The sequence below is a fragment of the Erpetoichthys calabaricus genome, chromosome 12, assembly GCF_900747795.2.
Source record: "Erpetoichthys calabaricus chromosome 12, fErpCal1.3, whole genome shotgun sequence".
NCBI lineage: Eukaryota > Metazoa > Chordata > Cladistia > Polypteriformes > Polypteridae > Erpetoichthys > Erpetoichthys calabaricus.
In genome coordinates, this window is record NC_041405.2 from 87,726,837 (window position 1) to 87,741,661 (window position 14,825).

Here is a 14,825-nt window from a genome sequence, read left to right on the forward strand (position 1 = left end):
CACAGACTGATGTATTTCAAATGTTTTATTTCTTTTAATGTTGATGATTATAACTGACAACTAATGAAAGTCCCAAATTCAGTATCTTGGAAAATTAGAATATCAATTAAGACCAATGCAAAAAAAGGATTTTTAGAAATGTTGGCCAACTGAAAGGTATGAACATGAAAAGTATGAGCATGTACAGCACTCAATATTTAGTAGGGGCTCCTTTGGCCTGGATTACTGCAGCAATGCGGCGTGGCATGGAGTCGATCAGTCTGTGGCACTGCTCAGGTGTTATGAGAGCCCATGCTGCTCTGATAGTGGCCTTCAGCTCTTCTGAATTGTTGGGTCTGGCGTATTGCATCTTCCTCTTCACAATACCCCATAGATTTTCTATGGGGTTAAGGTCAGGCAAGTTTGCTGGCCAATCAAGAACAGGGATACCATGGTCCTTAAACCAGGTACTGGTAGCTTTGGCACTGTGTGCAGGTGCCAGGTCCTGTTGGAAAATGAAATCTGCATCTCCTTAAAGTTCGTCAACAGCAGGAAGCATGAAGTGCTCTAAAACTTCCTGGTAGACGGCTGCGTTGACCTTGGACCTCAGAAAACACAATGGACCAACACCAGCAGATGACATGGCACCCCAAACCATCACTGACTGTGGAAACTTTACACTGGACCTCACGCAACGTGGATTCTGTGCCTCTCCTCTCTTCCTCCAGACTCTGGGACCTTGATTTCCAAAGGAAATGCAAAATTTACTTTCATCAGAGAACATAGCTTTGGACCACTCAGCAGCAGTCCAGTCCTTTTTGTCTTTAGCCCAGGCGAGACGCTTCTGATGCTGTCTCTTGTTCAAGAGTGGCTTGACACAAGGAATGCGACAGCTGAAACCCATGTCTTGCATACGTCTGTGCGTGGTGGTTCTTGAAGCACTGACTCCAGCTGCAGTCCACTCTTTGTGAATCTCCCCCACATTTTTGAATGGGTTTTGTTTCACAATCCTCTCCAGGGTGCGGTTATCCCTATTGCTTGTACACTTTTTTCTACCACATCTTGTCCTGCCCTTCGCCTCTCTATTAATGTGCTTGGACACAGAGCTCTGTGAACAGCCAGACTCTTTAGCAATGACCTTTTGTGTCTTGCCCTCCTTGTGCAAGGTGTCAATGGTCGTCTTTTGGACAACTGTCAAGTCAGCAGTGTTCCCCATGATTGTGTAGCCTACTGAACTAGACTGACAGACCATTTAAATGCTTTTGCAGGTGTTTTGAGTTAATTAGCTGATTAGAGTGTGGCACCAGGTGTCTTCAATATTGAACCTTTACACAATATTCTAATTTTTTCTAAAGATACTGAATTTGGGACTTTCATTAGTTGTCAGTTATAATCATCAACATTAAAATAAATAAACATTTGAAATACATCAGTCTGTGTGTAATGAATGAATCTAATATACAAGTTTCACTTTTTGAATGGAATTACTGAAATATATCAACTTTGTCATGATATTTTAATTTTATGACCAGCACCTGTATAAAGGCATTAAATACTTAGTGTGAAGAAATAAATACTAAAGGGTAAGATACTGATTCTGGGTCATACACGTATATCCTACCCTTCACAAGTAAGGTACAACTTAAACGGCATAAAGAATTCTGAAAATTGATAGCTAGCTTTCTCAAAAAAACACAAAAGTCTAAAGTCATTTACCTTCACTGATCACAAGCACACACAGAATTCAGCATTGATGAGCTATTTGAAATCCAAAATGCACTAAAATATTTAGAACAGCTTTTAGTTTGATATAGACACCCGAGCAGATTGTGTGCTTTGTCCAAAAATAAACATTGGGTGCATCATACATTTGCAAAGTGTGAAACAAAAAGAGATGGCAACGTAATAAGGGTGAGAGACTACAGAAGCAGCCAGTACAGTCCTGTTGCTTGAAAGACTCATTACCTTGATATTCTTGCTTTCTTTGCGATTTCTCTTGCCATTTTCAAGTACAGTGACAGGGTACTTGTTCACCTCATTATCAGCTTTATGTCTGAGCCAATCTTCATAGCCCTGAAAGGAGGACAAAAGAAATACTCATTCATATGTGACAAAGTAATAACACAAACACCTTGTATGGTAGCAATTACAAAGTTAAAACAAAAAAGGTGTATATTTTAAAATAAAGACACTGGCCACAAAGTCTAGGTTATTTTAAGACATTACATGCACAGATTATATCAATCAACTCCAAATACAGTAAACCATAGACAGAAATGGTATATAATGATGCATAAACATGTCTGAATTCATAAAGACACTGGTATGTTAAAATACAGAGGAAGTGTGGACATAATTTTCCTGCACTGGATTAGAATTGTCTAAAGTACTCCTCGAAGATTAGGCAGGATACTGAAGGAAGTCTTGGACATTAATAGTTCCTCCAAAATGCATAGTTTTTTCATTGCCTTCACTGCATTCACTGTGTTACTAATTTTTAAAATTCGATTAAGAGGTAGTTTATTTTAACATTGTCACATTCTAATTTAGAATGCTTGTACAAAATCTCTGCTTTCTGTTACAACAGTAATACAGGTTTATGGTGCTGTTTATTCACACCTGTCTGTTTCAGTCATAGTTTACTAACATCTCAGTTATTACATTGAACAAGACATATCAGAATCAGAAAAACTTTATTAATCCCGGGGAAAATTATTAATAGTTACCACTATACAAACAGACAAAGGCACAAGTAACACTAAGAGCAAGTTAAAAAAAAATAAGCATGTAAAATAAAAATAGAATATAAATATCAAAATACAGGTACATGGTGAATAAAATACAATAAATACTATGCAAGTGAGTATCTTACAAAATCCCAAATATACTAAACAGTAACAGCACACTGAGCTTGGAGTATTTCACATAATAATAATACACGTTAAGTGAAATATCTAACATTCTGAGAAGAACATACAAGTCATTGCATATATATAAGTAGCTGAAAATGTACTGGGATATCTATTAAAAGAAAAGGGAACCGCTTATAGTATGGATGATTGACCAGAAGAGGAGTTATAGATTCTGATGGCTGTGGGGAGGAAGGATTTTCTGTGAAGTTCAGTGGAGCACTTTATGCTAGTCAGTCTACTGCTGAAAATGCTCCTCTGTCCAAACACAAAACAATGAAGCGGGAGATTAGCATTTTCAATAATAGACTGAAGACGAGACAATATTCTCCGATGTGCTTCAGTTTCCATGCTGCGTAGTTTCTCTCCTACCACTAAGCCAGCCTTCTGAATTAGTTTGTTTAGCCTCTTAATGTCTGCCACTTTCATGCAGCTCAGACAGTCAGTCAATCAGTCAGTCATTCTCCAACCAGCTATATCCTAACACAGGGTCACGGGGTCTGCTGGAGCCAATCTCAGCCAAGACAGGGTGCAAGGCAAGAACAAATCCCGGGCAGGGTGCCAGCCCACCGCAGGACACACACATACCCACACACCAAGCACACACTAGGGACAATTTAGGATCGCCAATGTACCTAACTTGCATGTCTTTGGACTGTGGGAGGAAACTGGAGCACACAGAGGAAACCCATGCAGACACGGGAAGAACATGCAAACTCCACGCAGGTAGGACCCAGGAAGCGAAGCCAGGTCTCCGTACTGCAAGGCAGCAGTGCTACCACTGCGACATCATGCCGCCCCGGCTCAGACATGCCACAGCAAAAAAAAAAAAAAAAAAATGGCACTGGCAACCACACACTCATAAAACATTTGTGGAATAGTGTTGCACATCCTAAAAGATCTGAGTCTTCATAGGAAGTACAGCTTACTTTGACCCTTCTTATATACTGTACAGCCAATAAGTTCTAGCTTACTGTTCATATACACCCCCAGATACTTGTACTCCTGAACGATCTTCACATCCACACCCTTAATAGACAGGGGAGTAACTGGAGATCATGATCTTCGTAAATCAACCTCCAATTCTTTAATTTTATTGGTGTTTACCTGCAGCTGATTCAACTCACACCAGTCAATAAAACTGTCCGCTACCTTCCTGTATTCTGTCTCATCACCATGCCTGATACTTCTGACTATTGCACAGTCATCTGAGAATTTTTGCAGATGGCAGCCCTCTGTGTTGTAGCTAAAATCCGTAGTATACAAGGTGAAAAGAAACGGTGACAGAACTGTCCCTTATAGAGCACTAGTTCCTACACAGCACATTCTCAAATACACAGTCCTGTAGCTGCACATATTGTGGGTTTCCAGTCGAAGAGTCCATGATTCATGAAACTAAGGGACCATCCACCTGCACTGCCGACAGCTTACTTATCCAGTCTGGCTGGCTGGATGATGTTAAAAGCACACGGGAAGTCAAAGAGCATAATCCTAAGAGTTCCTCCTGGCATGTCTAGGTGACTGTAGGCACAGTGCAGCAGGTAGGTGACAGAAATTCTCAACCTCAATCCTTACCTGGTAGGCAAATTGGATGGAGTCCAATGCTGACCTAACTTGGGGGCCTGGACCAATCCCTCAAAAACTTTCACTATATGTGCTGTGAGTGCCACTGTACTGTAGTCAGATGGGGCACTAGGATGTGTATTCTTTGAAGCAGGAACCAGACACTGTGTTTCCAAAGCGCTGGCACCTTTTGAATACTCAGGTTCATGTTAAAAATCTTCAGCAGCACACCTTGGCAGAATGAATGAAGGTGACAGATGGTCAGCTTGTATCAGCATTGTAGACAGAAGAGGGGGTGGAGATGGGTTCAGTCAGTAATGGAGTAGAATGCAGTGATTCTACACACCCCTTGCACTGTAATGAGGGGTGAGGGAGTGAACAGTGAGCAAACGTGCAGCAATGGTGGTATCCAAGTGTACAGTGTCAGCCACAGAGGGACAGCTGCAGGGTAGGTTGGGCTGGGGCATGTTGTCAAACCTGTTAAAACACGCTTAAACTCATTGGCATTTTCTTTGTCACACTCAGTCACCCAGGCAGCTGGAATTAAAGCCAGTGATTGTCCTCATACCATTCCACACCACTCTGGTGTTGTTCCTCCAGATTTATCTTATAGCTGTCCCTCTCCTCTTTAATTTTAATGGACAATTGTTTCTGCATCCTCTTCATTGCCTCTCTGTCACGGGACTGAAATGCTCTCTACTTTTCATTCAGAAAGGCTTTACTGTCCTTGATAACCCATAGTTTGTTTTTAGGGAAGCAGCATACAGGTTTGAAAGGCACTGTCTTGTCCACACAGAAGTTGATGCATTCTGTGACACAGTCTGAGAGGCAATCAATGTCCTCCAAACGAGGCTTGCAAAGAACATCCCAGTCTATTGCCTTGAAAGAGTCCTGCAGAGCTACACAAGCTTCCTTTGACCACACCCTCACGGTCTTGACAGTGGTTAACTGCCTCTTCACAAGTGGCACATAAAGGTGAAGAAGGTACACCAGATTGTGGTCCGATCTACCCAGAGGAGGAATGGTTGTGTAACTGTATGCCTCTTTAACATTAGCAAATATTAAATCCAGTATTCTATTCTCTCTGGTGGGACAGTTCACAAACTGGATAAAGGTACTAAGCATTCTGTTCAAGGAAACATGATTATAAAATATCCAGAAATGAGGATGAAAGCATCCAGGTGTTTAATCTTGATTCTTGCGGGGACTGAATGGATGACGTCATATGCAGTCATTGTGTTTGCCAATGGAGGGATGTAAACAACAATAGCCACTCCATGTGAGAACTCCCTGGGCATGTAGTATGGGAGTAGCATAGCATCCATATACCGCATGTAGGGAAACATTGGTGAAATGTGGGAATTATAAGTGAAGATTTTCAGCATCTGGGTACTGAACTGTGCTAGGGAAGGAAACACACCACATCAACAGTGTGGCTATATATATTTATTTTTTCATATTACACACATCTGAACATTACCTTCTATGCCTATACATGGGCTTTTGACAGCATTAATACAGCATAAGACCTAAAGTTTAAAACTGTAATCTAATTTGTAGCAGAAAAGGTGCTAAGATGGACAAATTAATGATGTTAGGTAACACTCCATTAATACAGCATAAGACCTAAAGTTTAAAACTGTAATCTAATTTGTAGCAGAAAAGGTGGTAAGATGGACAAATCAATGATGTTAGGTAACACTCCACTGTTCTGGCAAAAGGGATTTTACTCTTTAGGCAGAATAGCACTCAAGATTTTAGTTAATACTGAAGACTATTTTTTTGCTTTAAATTAAAATGTGCCTTCCTGGGCCTTCATACATATTTGGAAGAACATCTGCTCATCCAATCATTTTCTAAACTCACTTATCCAGAATTTGGTCACAAGAAAGTATGAGACTATCCCAGCATGTGCTGGGCACAAGGTAGAAACAATCCCTAAAAAATGCACCAAGGTATTGCGGGTGCATAAACACACACACACACACACACACACCCACACGCACACGCACACCAGGGTCAATTCACCTATCCTTCATATCTTTGGACTGTAACAGAAAAAAAGAGCACCCTGATGAAACCAACACAAAAATGGTGAGAACATACAAACTTCATGTAAGGAGCACCTGGAACTTGAAATCTGGTCACCTTCTTACAAGGCAGTAGCACTATCACTGTGCAACCTTACTGAGAGAACATTGAGATACATATCACATATTTAAAAATTAAATTTTTGGCTCTCTTGTACCATATTAACTTTATGACTCTTTTTAATTATTTAGTGTTATTTTCTCTTCTAAGATTTTTTGACCCAATAGCTTGCTTTTTTCAACTATGATTTTGCATTACATATGAATAGTTTTTGGCCTGGTCTGGTTCGAATAAATTCCAAGGTAAGCTTCACTTTGATTATTTCTAGTGAAGAGAAATTTAACATCACCTAGTTACTTTCCTAATGGCAATGGTTCATTCTACCTTTTTTATATCTTAATATAAACTCCTGCATTCAAATTCCAGCCTTGAGCAGTGCCTGTGTAGCGTCTGCACTGTCTCCTCCTTTCTATGGCAGTTTTCCTCTAGTCACTTAGGTGTTCATCCAATTTCTTAAAGATATTGATATACGGGTTAAGCTAACTGGACACTTTAAACTGGCTTGGGCTGGTCAGGCACCTCATCTAAGGTTGGTTTTGCCCAGTACTGCTGAGAAAGGCATCACTCCTGAACTGGATTAGCAGATTAGAAAATGGATGGGTAAATATAAATATGTGATGTCCTTTGAAAAATTGTCAGTAAAATTAACATATGTGGATTATTAAAATACACCGTAATGTGTAATGGTGTTACCTGCATGTATAATAACACAACTTGAAATATGAGATAAGCCTTTGGTTTTAAAGGAAATAAACCTGAAAATATATGCAAACTAGAAGTAAAACACATGCAATCATAAAATAAGCTAAACCGAAGGGAAGTGCCACACTGTGAACCACAAAGAAGGATTTTAAAATAAATTTCTGTGTTGCCTGGATACCTAATCACACAGGCTTTTTAGTAATTGTACAGAGGCTTCATAGAAGGATCTCAAGAATCAACTGCAGCTGTTAAGTGCAGAGAAAATAAAAGGAAAAAACAAAAACAGGGAGAAGCAAATTGAACAAAGAAATGACCTAACAATTATTTGATATCTTAAAAACACCCACATAAATACATACGTGTATATGTGTGTATGTGCTTGTAAGTGTGCACAGTATATTTTACCATATAAGTATTAAGAAAATGTATAATTTCCACATGAGCAATAGCTGAGCATGGGGTTCAAACCCAGGACACTTTATCTACTCCACTATCCCTACCATGACCCATCCTAAAAGACATGCATATTAGTTTAATTGGTAATTTGAATTTTCCCATGCGAGTCTGTGCACAAGTGAGCCTAGCAAAGAACTACAGACAACTAGGGCATTCTCTGCCTTGTGTCCACTGCTCTGCAGTAGAAATGTCCTCCCTGCATTCCTAAATTGGATTAGTTTATAATGCTATTCTGTATATATTTCCAAAATTTCTAAGCTTTACAAAAATCCCAAAAAAAAACAAACAAGGTGTTCTATAGGTCTGCTTTTAAACTAGGAGCTGAAAAGACATAACTCACCTGTTTAATGGCGGTGACTGTGATTACAAAAAACAGGGGCAAACCACTGGTCACAGGACTGGTAGGTGTGTCTACTATTACCTGCAAATAAAAAGTAACAATTAAGCCTCAGTACACATGAGACCGTACACTTATTAAAAGTTCATAAAGCCTGATTCACACATCTTGCAGATGAAACCCAGCAAACTAATTCTTAGGAAGGAACTAGAAGAAGATGGTGGAGATTTAACCTTAGGATTCTAGTCAGTGTGTTGAAATTAAGGTGATAATGTTGTTAAAAACATTTAGAAAGCAATAAACCACCCACAGCAAGGGAGATAACTACCCAATTTAGATTATTAAAACGGATGGAAATCTAACTGCAAGCTGGAGAGCATAAACAAGGCCACATGGGGTTGAAAGGCTGCTGGTGGTATTAAAGGTAGGCAAAATAATATTTTCATGATAATTGCTGTCATACATGCAAGCAATTCTTTTTGTGTATAACTACCTTTTGAACAGAGCTGCACAAGATTTGGTGGAAATGGAGGTATGAGGACATGAAGACTTCTGAAGTACCTTCTAGGATTATGATATAAAATTGTCTATGTTAACTTGGTAAGCTGACCATGTGACACTCACTGATAATGGTGTGCAAATAACATATTTACCCACGGAAACAAAGAAAAAGTACCTGAAACAAAGTATTTAAATTATCTACAGAAGGTGGCATCATTGTGAAAATTTCTCTTAGACTGCTTACACTAGTATAAGAAATTAGCTGAATTTTATACGTATACTTAATAATCTTTCATTATCCTCTAGACCCCAAAAATTACAATTTATCTTATGTTCCCGCAGTACATAAGGTGACACCACAGAGGTGATGGTATAGGCAACTGTGAGACAGACATACTTTAAGTATATATAACCATCATTACTTTTGTTGATTGACATAAGGAAAGAACCGAATTAATGGGATTGAAGGTACCACACAGGGTTGCCAGACTAACTCTCCTCAAAAGGTTGAGCTGCAGATCATTATGGGTGGACAAAAGTAAACCCTACTGCTTCTCTAGATTGAAGTAAAACATTTGATGTGTTGCGGATTTGTATTGCACATGCCCCCGGGTACCTCATACAAGGGATGTACTGGGAGTAGCCTACTTGCAAAGGACACACATACCAACCAAAGACACATGGAAGTGATCATTTCTATGTGTATTTGGAAGTATTTGAATATTAACTAAAAGTATCTAGATATGGTGACTCAGTCTGTCCAACTCAGCTTGCTGTCACTGCAAATCTTAGTGAGACAAACAGTTTACAGGTGAAACAAAGTAAAAGAGCTAGTAGTAAAACATTTTAAGCAAGGGCCAATGATATTCTAGTAGCATGTTACCCACAATAATGTTTTGGAAAAGAAAAAAACCTGACACCTTTTACCGTAACACTCCACTACAACACCAGACAAAGTACATGGGATTTAGTACTTTGTGGTCTTTTTCCTGTGGCCTGCCTCAAGGTTCACAACTCATTCTTTATCCATTTTCTTTATCAGCATTACGCCACTGGGAAATCTGATTGGCTACCTAGGCCTCAAGCACATATACAGGGATGACAGACAGTTCTACATAAAGGCAATTTCTGGATGCATGCAAGTTACAAGCGAACTTACTGCCTAATTTGATGACATCAGTGTATGGATACCTGATAACCTCCCTATCCATGAATACAAAGAATACAGATCCACGTCTTGTGGGATATCCAGGTTAAACTCAACTCAAAAACGTTGAGGTTTTTCTCCAAAGATCTCTGCTCCAGCATACTTAATTGAAAGCACACAGATATAAAAATCATATCTCCACATGCCATCAAGGCGTTCTTCTGCCACTTACAGAACACTGATAAAGTTAGACCCTTTCTCTTCTCCAATGAATCATAAATTATTTGTTCCATATCATTTCCTGACTGCATTATTGCTGTTCACTTTTCAATTATGTTCTTCTATTTTTTATTTATTTATTTTTTTACAACTTTTAAAAAGTTGCCAATGTGCTGAGATGGGCCGTATGCACCTGATTAAAACTGCTTTTGTGCAATGTAGTATTATTTTCAGAACTACATACTAACTTGTAAACCTACTTTAAACCCTAGAATATCTGATATCACTGATCAACACGTATCAACTTGCAAGAAAACTTGAAAATATTCTGCCTTCTAACTACTCCATCCATCCATTTTCCAACCCGCTGAATCCGAACACAGGGTCACGGGGGTCTGCTGGAGCCAATCCCAGCCAACACAGGGCACAAGGCAGGGAACCAATCCCGGGCAGGGCGCCAACCCACCACAGGACACACCCACACACCAAGCACACACACTAGGGCCAATTTATAATTGCCAATCGACCTAACCTGCATGTCTTTGGACTGTGGGAGGAAACCAGAGCACCCGAAGGAAACCCACGCAGACACGAGGAGAACATGCAAACTCCACACAGGGAGGACCTGGGACACGAACTCAGGTCTCCTTACTGCGAGGCAGCAGCGCTACCACTGCGCCACCATGCCACATATTTCTCCAATTAACACATATAATAATATTCTAAAACACAATTTCCTGCATGACATTTTTCCCCAGATGTTTAAAAAGAGAGAATCAGAAGCAGAAAGACACTGTGTAGTGTTCATTTTAAAAACTTATGTTCATAGAGAAATATTTTCATTATCACATTGTTTATTGCTATTTTATGTGCTGAAACAGGATTTTGTTTGCATTCAGTACTTCTTTTCACAGATCTACTCCGGACACAAAATCAATGGTCAGGCTCAAATCACGTTTACATACTCCCTCTTTTATGTTAATAGGCTATGCCTATATTCATTAATTTGAGTGTTCTGTACAGAATATACTGACCCTGATTCTACCATATTGTCATCTCATACTATGAGACTACTCAAATGTACTAAAAGGTTATCCTTACATTTGTTTCTTTGTAATATACTATGTCATGAATAATTTTAATTTCACCTTGTTATTTTCAGTTGTACTTTCTGAAAGATCATGACACCACCTGAAATCTGAATTACAAGTAAATATTAATGGAACAAAAGAATAAATGTGTCCACTTAGGAGAAAAGTTTCCCAGGGATATTTTCCATTAGGTAGTCCTCATCTTGATGGTGTTAGTAGAAATAATCAATGTTAAGAGAACCTGCTTAACGTAGATTCCAAAAATTATGTTGCAATAAATGGTTCCATAATGCTCTGAAATTGAATAAAGTGTTCACTCAAGTTGCTAATGTTACTGTTTAAGCTGTTCACAAATTTAGTGTTGTTTTGGCCAGAGAGATGCGATGATTACACTAATAGCAAGACAAGCACAATTCCTGTAGATTTTGATTAGTGGGAACAAAGTTTGTCCATATTTTTCATACAAAAAAAATTTATAACCCAAAAGGTCATAATTACCTAATTTATACATAAAGTAAAACAGAAAGTAAGATGACTTTTCTTAGCCTGTTATGTATTGCAGTAGAACCAGTTGTGGCTGTATAAAGATGCTGTAATCTGGTAATTTCCCAGAGTAGTTAGTTTAATACTGTTCTGAACCTTGTCACAAAGCTCTAAACAAACTCCTATCTGTCCTGCTGCCAGCACACCAATTAACTCTGTAAATAATATTAAGACAACAACTCTCTGACAGAAAGATTACAATAATTCAAGACTGACTCCAGGATAGTGCATAAGTACATTATGTGATATTTCCTCTGTTTGTGTAGGTGTCTGAAAATCTCAGTGGAATTTGTTATACTTAAAATAATATTTCCTCATTTACCTTTGTAAGCTTTTCAATGAACATCAAGTGGTTACTCTAATTTGGCCATGTAGGGGACAATGTGGGTCTGTGCACAAGTGTGCTGCATAATGGACTTGTCTCATCTTGTCCATGGTGTTACAACCTCCCCATAACTCTGAATGGGATAACATGTTACAAAGCACACAGAGTGGATGGGTGAGTGAAGACAACATAGTGTTAGTGAATGCTTTGTAAATATAATATAAATAATGTCTGGCAGTGAAATGTGATGCACGTTAATATTGCAGCATATTATTATTATGAATATCCTTTGTGCTCGATACTCCTGCATTTTGTCAGTCTTGATCTATGCTACTCAAATCTTTTTTGACTAATTCATTGCTGTTTATAATTTAGTGAATGAAAATTATTTTTGGCCACTAGAGCATTGTCTGAAAGGAATGGTGATGCCACACCACACCTTTCAGCTTTTTTATTTGTCAAAAATGTACTGTTGTATTTACATTGCTATTACAATGAATTTGCTAGAACCTGTTCAAGTTCATGGCTAGTTCTTTCAAAATCAGCAATAATTTCATGCAGGTTGTCTAAATTGATTTTGTTTCTCATACATTCCCTTGGCAGAGCGATCCATTAACACCGATTGAAGTGAAGCTTCACTGGACTTCAATGGCACTTCAGAATATGCTTTGATTTCAGTGTAGCAAAACTAGATGTTTACTGGACAAATGGTTCAAAATGTAATTTCCAGGGAAGCTCAGAATCTCTGGGAGTAAATGGAGCAGAGAGCTGGTCAGGACACTGTGCTGCTGCATGCTGATTGAATTCAAACTAGGTGGGGTGGAACTAGGGAGCCAGCTAGCTAACTGTGCATAATGGCAGACAGTGCTAATATTGTTGATCTGATTTTGGCAAAGCCATTTGATAGTCTTCCTTATGAGGACAGGAACAGGATTAAACAGCAGGGCAGATCAACGCCCAAGACTGATTTCATTCAAAAGTCAGGGAAAAATAACTGGTCTTTTCAACTCTCCTGGTATAACAAGGTGAGCTAGCTGACTGGAAGTGCTATGACAAAGAAGAATGTACTGCTGGCCATGCCTCTTAATGAAAACATCTCAAGTTATTTGGTCAACATTGGGTTTTGGGGATCTGGCTAATTTTGGCAAGACATACAAACAACATGAGAAAAGCAATGAACAAGTGAGTTCATGTGCACAGTTAAGTTGTCTTTGTAGGGTCAGAGTAGAACATGCAGTTAACAGTGGTGTTTGTATTCAGGTGGCCAAAAACAACGAAACAGTGAAAAAAACAGGGCCATTCTTAACTGCCTTATTGACATCATTTCGCTGCTTGGCAGTCAAGAGGGCATGATGAGGGTAGTGAATCTGCTAACAAGGAGAATTACAGGGAATTCACTGAAACATTATCCAAATATGATATTGTCTTGGCTACACACTTCCAGTCATCTTCTGTGTTTTCTGGCATGTTCCATTCCATTCAAAATTACTTGATTTCTGTTATTGTAGCCAGTGATATTGATTAAATGAAATCAAAGGTCAGGTTTAAACTGGTCCCTTTTTGCACGGCAAGTAGATGTGAAAACTGACATTTCATGTCATGTCCAACTGCTTGTGATAGTTCAGTATGTCAATACTGCACTTCAAATTCAGGAGCGATTTGTTGGATTTTTGATGTTTTTGGGGTTGTAATGCAGAGTCTGTCTTTGATGTTCTAAATGAAAACTAGCAAGCCTAAACTTACAAAGAAAAACTTGTGGCTCAAACCTATAATGGGGCTGCTGTCATGGCTTCCTCTCTGAATGGATTTCAGGCTAAAGTTAAAGTAATAGCCCCCAGTGCAATGTTTGTGCAATCAGGGGTGTGGAAATCAAATTTTTTTCTACTTGTCCACAGACAAGTAAACTTAGAAAATCCACTTGTCCGCCAGTTAAATTCACTTGTCCATAAACAAATAACAAAAGTGAAAAATAGTTTATTTTTTCTGATTTCTTTTATTGATACCAAAACTGCCTTCCATTTTAAAACTGAGAAAAGTTGTTTCAGGGAGTAGTATTTTGCCACCTTGCTCTAGAACATTATATAAAAGATTCCCTTATCATTTTAACTCACTAATAAATAATGAAATAATTATAGCTACACTAGTTCTGTTTCACATACTACAGTTACAGTGAAGATTTTTATAGATATTTCATAACCTTTGGAAACCGTTAGAATGTTTTCTTCTTTATTTTTAATAAACTGACAGCGCAAAACCAACTTGTTTTATATGAAATATTCGCTAATCAAAAATGATCTATTGACAGCTCATCAAAATTGATGTTGTCACGCAATAAATTTCTTAACTCCTCAATATATCACAACCTACACGAAATCGCAAATTTCAGGAAAGATTAACTGCCTAACAAGCTTTGTTATGTGGTGAAAACAATTGTATTGTAAATAAAATGACTGCATTTTTATGTAGAAACAATGAATTTTATCAATCTTCTTCTATAATATGCTACCGTGGCTGTTCATTTGTCTGTCCAGGATTAAATCACCTGTAGCTCGCAAACCATTTCACCTTTTGACTTGAAATTTGGTACACATACAGTATACTACGTGACGTCTACTATCCGCTTTCGGGGTGATGATTTGTATTACTCTTTATTTTTACTTTTATTTTATTGTTGAATCAACTCTCGGCAGTGCACAGCAGGGCGGTGCATGCGTATGGGAGCCGTTCTCATTCCCCACCACCTTCGCTAATCATTCTTGAGGCAGATTGAAGACTTAAGTGCCAGTTTAAGCGAAAAATTAAAGAAAACGTACTAAGTAATTGCAACACAAAAACTAACTTAATCAGTTTTAATGCGAAAAGATGCCAATGAAAGAAGATAAGCAGCGGGCCGCTACGGTGG

General features: G+C 38.6%; 1 protein-coding gene across 1 annotated transcript in view; it reads right to left on the reverse strand.

Annotated features, from left to right (window-relative positions):
• The window catches only part of atp11c (ATPase phospholipid transporting 11C), a 196,463-nt gene that overhangs the window by 124,158 nt on the left and 57,480 nt on the right, over positions 1-14,825 (reverse strand). The window contains 2 exon segments of the mRNA XM_051935386.1: positions 1,945-2,052; positions 8,101-8,181. Coding sequence (XP_051791346.1) covers positions 1,945-2,052; positions 8,101-8,181 — 189 coding nt within the window.